Raw genomic sequence first — 6439 nt, 5'->3', positions numbered from 1 at the left:
TCCCCTCCCACCCAACCCGACCTCACCGATTTCAATAATCTTTTATTTGTTGTAATTCATCAAATAATAAGAGAAACGTGTTTTTCTTTATCAGCGGAAAAACGCTTGGAAGGGGTGAAAATCACCCCTAAAAGACACACCCAAAAATGGATTTTTCAATATATCTTAGGTGCTAATTGATATTTCTCAATGAAACAAATTTCATTTCACTTCTCATGTAAATACGCAACTAACACATAGTTCCGTCCATGAGGGTTGCAACCCCTATTTTTTAATTCAAAATCTAACTTTTCTATGCCTTTTCAGCAAATTTTTTAATCATTATCATAAAAAGCAAATTCCTAATGGCCCTAAAAATATTTTTAAAAAGTATTTTCGTCGATAGAATACAAAAATAAAGTTGACCTGTCCGAGATAATTTATCAAACCAACCTCAAAATGGAAAAATCCCCCCCCCCCTCATCCCAAGTAGATTTACCAATATACTTCAGGTTCTAATCGATCATTTACTACGAAAAAAATCTCGTTTCACTTCTCATGTAATTACATGATTAACCCGTGGAATTCGGACCATAAGGGTTGCAATCCCTTATTTTTTTCAATGAACAATCTGACTTTCGTATTTCCGTCAATGAAATATAAATATAAATTTAGCCTGTTCGAAATTATATTTCAAACCACCCTCAAAATGACAAACAACCCCTTTAAAAAGATTTTGCGATATACTACAGGTTGTAATTGATAATTTACTATAATATGAATTGTATATTGCCTTTAATATCAAAATATCAAAATACAACCAATTGTGTATTCTTTCTACTGTAAAAATATACATTAGAAAGAATATGTTTACTTCTCTGCCCTCATGGTTAATTCTGACCATGAGGGTTGCAACCCCTAATTTTACATTGAGGATTTTATCCTTTTTTGTGTATATTCTTGTAAAAAATATCAAAATTAATACAAAATAATTGGCAATGATCAATTAGGACCTGAAGTCTATCGAAAAACCGTTTGAAAGGGATGGTTTTTCATTTTGAGGGTGGTGTGAAAGTTAATTTCGATCAGGTCAACTTTATATTTGCATTGTATTAACGTAAATGTTTTTCCGATTTTTTATAGCTCATTTTGAATTTTTTCCACATAAATAGACATCGGAAAAAGAGATTTTCCATTGAAAAAAATAGGGGTTGCAACCTTTATGATGTGAACTGCGATGTGAATCTTCTTGGGGAGGGGAGGGAGTGATTTCACAAATATTGAAGTTGATTTGAAAAATTATCTCGGCTAAACATATACTGAAAAATCTATTTTTGGAGGTAACTTTTAGGGGTCGACCCCCCCCCCATGCTTTTTTCCGCCAATAAAGAAAAAGGCGTTGCTTTTTTATGAACTACACCATATTTGAAGATTATTGAAATCGGCGATGTTGGGTTGGAGGGGTTTCCTAAGTCAGATTTAATATTTTTCAGGGATTTCTTGCGCGATATAGTTGGTAAATATAATAAAAAATTAGAAGCACTAAATTTACAGTATGTACGTATGCCACGAGATGGAAACGGACCTATAAGTAAGATTAATTAATTATTACAGTTTCTTGATAAAAATTGTATATTTTTATCTCCTATCATATTAAATTTTTTAATATTTGTTTAAAAATAATTTTAGTGGTAATGGGATCATGCGGTAGAGATGTGGTATTAGCAAGACACAAAATTGATCAGATAGTAAACAGATCACAATACAAAAATGAGTTTACTCATGTACTTGACTACCCAATAACTTCTGAAGACATTATCAATAGGTTCAACGAGTTCAAAGCAAAAGTTATGAAAGACCATGCCAACGATTCAACAGAGCTGAAAAAAGATTTTTTCCAACTAGAGACACAGTTGCACATAAAAACTAAGGTTTTATGGCTGTCGAATAATAATATGATAGAACGAGCAGTACTTGCTTTACACGCTTGTAATGAAGAGATTATTCAGTAAGTTTCTCGCTTCTTTTATAATAAAAATCAGATCATTTAATTTTATTCGTGTAAATAATACATTTTTTATATCAGTGTGTCAAAATAGTTAATTTTCAACAACAAAAATCAAGATTTTTTTGTACCAAAAGAGATCAATTTTGAAACGAAAGAGCCGAATTAAAAAAATATATATTCACTGAATTTTTTGTATCTTCCATCCAAAACGACGAATTTTCTACAAAACTGTCACATTTTCAAACCGAAAATATGAATTTTCAAGAAAAAATTATTTTCCAACCAAATAGTTGAACTTTCTACCGAAATAGTTGATTTTTTTAACAAAATGGATGAATTTTTAACACAAATAGATGAATTCTTGAAGAAAAATATATTGGCTGATATTATTTCAACCAGGAAAGATTTTGATTTGAAATTAAACAAAGTCGCATTTAACAAAATCAAATTAATTTTATACCAAAATAGTTGAATTTTCAACAACAAAAAATCTTCTAATAAAAGTCAGATCATTCAATTTTATTCGGGCAAATATTACATTTTTTGTATATCAGGGTGACTAACGACCTTAAAAATCTGGAATTCTCTTCGAATTTTTTTGACACCTTGAAAAACTGGACATCTCCTTGGATTTTTAACGAGAACCTTGAAATTATTTTTAAATGAATCTGCTATATCATCGGAGATGATACCTTACCGGCAGTTGATCAACCCTCCAAAGTTTTGTGGTTCGATTCCCAATAGAGGGAAGAAGGAGTAAGATATTTTTTTCAAGAAATAAATTTAATTTGAAAATATTATTTTCCCTCTAGTCTGATTAAGACGTTAAGCAAACTTGATAGATATTGTGTAGATTTTCTGCCTTCATGGTTTGGAGGATTTATCTACTGTCGGTAAGATACCATCTCTGATGACATAGCAGATTCATTTAAAAATAATTACTTGTATCATTAACACCTAGATAAAAATTAGCGTTATTTTCTTGAATTAAGATTTCTTATCCTGATCCCTCTAATAGCTTCATTGGAAAAGCACATGAACCAGAAATCAGAAGTTTTGTGGTTCGATTCCCAATGGAGTGAAGAAGGAGTAGGATCTATTTTAAGAAAAAATTTTAATTTGAGAACATTAAATTTGTATTATTATTTTTTCACTTTAAAGCAGTTATTTTATTGAAATGCGAACAGTAATTTAAATCGTTTAGTCTATTATGAAGAAAAAAAGTCTTGTTTAAAAGAAATCTTGCTACTGAAAAGTATTTTATTTATCAAGATATAATTTATCTTTTGTTCATTACAAAATAAATGAAGATTTTAAGGACATTTTTATTTCAAATTATTTCGCAGTATTTCAAATACTTTGAATTATTTTTAAAAAACAGGAGTTTGCATCAATTTAATTATTTAGAAGGATTTTAAACATGTCATAAATATTTCATTGGATTTCAAAGATTTAACAAACGCTTGCACACCACATTTCAAAGAATTAAAAATATTTTAAAGATTTGTTACGAATTCACAAGGTTTCATAACAAATTTAGAAGATTTCGTAAAGATTTCAAATAATTAAACGATTTCAACCAATATGAAAGATTTTACAAATATTTCAAGCATTTCATAAAAATTTTAAAACCTTCAGAAAATTGTAAAACGTTACCAAAATTTCAAGGTTTTTAAAATGTCAAAAAGAGGATAGTAAACCAGATTTCTAAGATTTAAAAAATAAGAAAGGTTTGAAGCGACTTAACCATTTTTTAGAAGATTTACAAATATTTCATAAAGATTTCGAATATTTTAATGACTTCAAATTAATACCAAATATTTTAGAAAGATTTTGCAAGTATTTCTAATATTTCAAAACAATTCGATAAATATTTCGAAAGAATACACAAATTTCAAAGATTGCAAAACAGGAACATTACGCCAGATTTCAAAGACTTCAAAATGTATAAAATATTTTAAACGATATCAACATTTTTGGAGGTTTCAGAAAATTTCAAAAAGATGTCAAATAGTCCAGCGATTTCAAACGGCTACAAAAGATTTCAAGAATTTCGAAGATTTCATCAAGCATACAGTACACGAGATTTCAAAGATTTCAAAACAATCCACATTTTTCGAGCATATTTAAAAAGATTTCCCAAATATTTCAAATATTCCGGTGTATTCGAACGAATACAAAAGATTTCAGCAAGATTTCAAAGCGTTCATAAGGATTTTAAAAGATTTCAATAATTTCAATGTTTTTTACAAGCGATACAGTACACCAGATTTAAAATATTTTTAAACATTTAAAAAATTTTAAACGATTTCAGAAGGTTTCAACTAATTTTAGAAGATTTCAAAAGATTTTAATGATTTCAAACGGACACCAAAGATTTTAAACAACGTTTTCATAAATGTTTTAAAGATTTCAAAAGATTTCAACATTTCACAAAGATTTCAAGAATTTCAAAGAATTTACAAAATTTTGAAAGACCACTCAATGATTTAACATGAGTTGATTAAATTAATATTGTACAAAATTTTGATTTTTCTCTGCTGGCACTAACCTCAAACAAGGGAACAATGGGAATCGGTTGAGAAAAATCCGAAATTTTGTAAAATATTATTAAATCAAATTTTAATATGGATTGAAAAAATCGGTTAATATTAATTTTTTGTTTATAAAATAAATTGTTCTGACACATTTTTCCACTTTTTGGTTCTATTAACAGAGCAAGAAAACAAAATTTGAAAATTTTAATAAATTTCGGCCACAATCAGGTTCAAAGAAATATTGTTGCAAAATTTGTTTGTGTTTTATTATATAAATTATAGGTCAGATACAAAAATGTGCAAACGAAAATTCATGCATATTAATATAATCTAATTAATTCTGAAGACAAATCTGCCAAATATCCATAGATAATGCATAAGAATCACTTATAATAATATGCTTTTTTTTGTAAAAAGTATCAGACAAAAAATTGCGCAGGAAAAAAATGTTTATTTTCAATATAGAAATATCTAACAATAGCGCGCATATAGTGCGCGTGTTTGTTGGCTATTATTCTGAAAAAGGGATTTCTTGTAGGCCTTTCCTTAAAAAAAATGGTCCTTTGACGATTGAAATTAGTGGAATCGAGTGCGGACAAGTTGATACCACAAAGGCCAAAGAGCTGTATGCTAAAGTAGTGGACGAAAAAGGTCACCTTTTGGCATTGTCACAAAAAATTGTAGATTATTTTGCCGAGCTGGGTGAGAAAAACAGACATTTAACTAACTTTGGAAATCTTATCTAATTTGATTTCAAATTTATAACATTTAATTTCAAATTACTTCACTTTTTCAATAGGTCTGATGAAAAGAAATAAATACAAAAAGATTATTGAGCTCCGAATGGCGATTATGAAGACTAGTTTTTTATTGCGAAAAATCGAAAATTCTCAAAAAAAGACAGCCATACATTCCATACGTAAAACTAAGTTTGACGCTACCAAGATCGTAGAGGTATTTATTTTCAACTTAAAACTAACATACCTATGCAATTAAAAATCCGTCGATTATATTTAATAATTAGTTTCATGTAGTTAAAATGAATACAATTTTTATTTTATCATTAAATTTTTAATTATTTCTAGCATATAAGTTCGTTTATAAAAACCACTTTTTGGTATCTGTATTGTTTATTTTTATTTTTAGCTTAAATAATATATTAAATTATAACAATTTGTTGGGTTGCATCAAGCTCCTCTGGACGATAATTTATAAAAGAATTATTTTTAATAACAATTATTTTGATTTATCAGGAGCACAAAGACACCTATTTTGGAAAGATTACATTATCTACCATGCATCTCTCAATTCGAAGATATGAGGACGGCTTCGATAGAAACAGATTTGCTGCGAAAATTGATTTCTAACTTTTTAAGACTAATGAAGAATTTAAATATATGATAATAATAATGCCTTATATGTCTATAAGCTTTGCTACATACTGAATTTTTTAATAAAAAATGAAATATTTTCCTAGTTAAATTATTTTTTTACAAACTGGTTTGAATATTATGACGTCAATCGTATAGAAAAATCACGATTGGCTTATGTTATTTAAAAAATTTCAATAAAATTTTTCATAGGTAGGATACTTGTAGAATATATGAAGTTCGAATTCTAAATCGGCATGCACCTAACTAATTCAAATTATATCTTATTACCTTAAATTTATTTCTTAGTTTGAAAATGTAAAAACGATAATTTAGGAAAAAATTTAATAATATTTGTGCGTATTTCCAAACATTCCAAAGAATTTTTTATTCATTTTAATCATTTTAAATGATTCCAAAGAATTTTTAGGATTTTATGGTATTTTTTTTAATTCCAAGGATATTTCCAGCACTTTAAAAAGCTTAAAGGTTTTTCAAATGATTTGAAATAGTTAATGGCATTTTTAAATATTTCAAGTGATTGT

General features: G+C 27.8%; 1 protein-coding gene across 1 annotated transcript in view; it reads left to right on the top strand.

Annotated features, from left to right (window-relative positions):
• LOC117180648 overlaps positions 1 to 5891 on the top strand; it is a 7261-nt gene extending 1370 nt beyond the window's left edge. Inside the window, exons 2-6 of the mRNA XM_033373137.1 lie at positions 1473 to 1570; positions 1669 to 1987; positions 5063 to 5226; positions 5324 to 5478; positions 5778 to 5891. Of these exons, the coding sequence (XP_033229028.1) occupies positions 1473 to 1570; positions 1669 to 1987; positions 5063 to 5226; positions 5324 to 5478; positions 5778 to 5891 (850 nt within the window). The remainder of the gene's footprint in view (positions 1 to 1472; positions 1571 to 1668; positions 1988 to 5062; positions 5227 to 5323; positions 5479 to 5777) is intronic.
• The last annotated feature ends 548 nt before the right edge of the window (positions 5892 to 6439 follow it).

This window comes from Belonocnema kinseyi, chromosome 9, assembly GCF_010883055.1.
Source record: "Belonocnema kinseyi isolate 2016_QV_RU_SX_M_011 chromosome 9, B_treatae_v1, whole genome shotgun sequence".
Taxonomy (NCBI): Eukaryota; Metazoa; Arthropoda; class Insecta; order Hymenoptera; family Cynipidae; genus Belonocnema; species Belonocnema kinseyi.
This window is presented reverse-complemented; position numbering and strand designations above follow the sequence as displayed.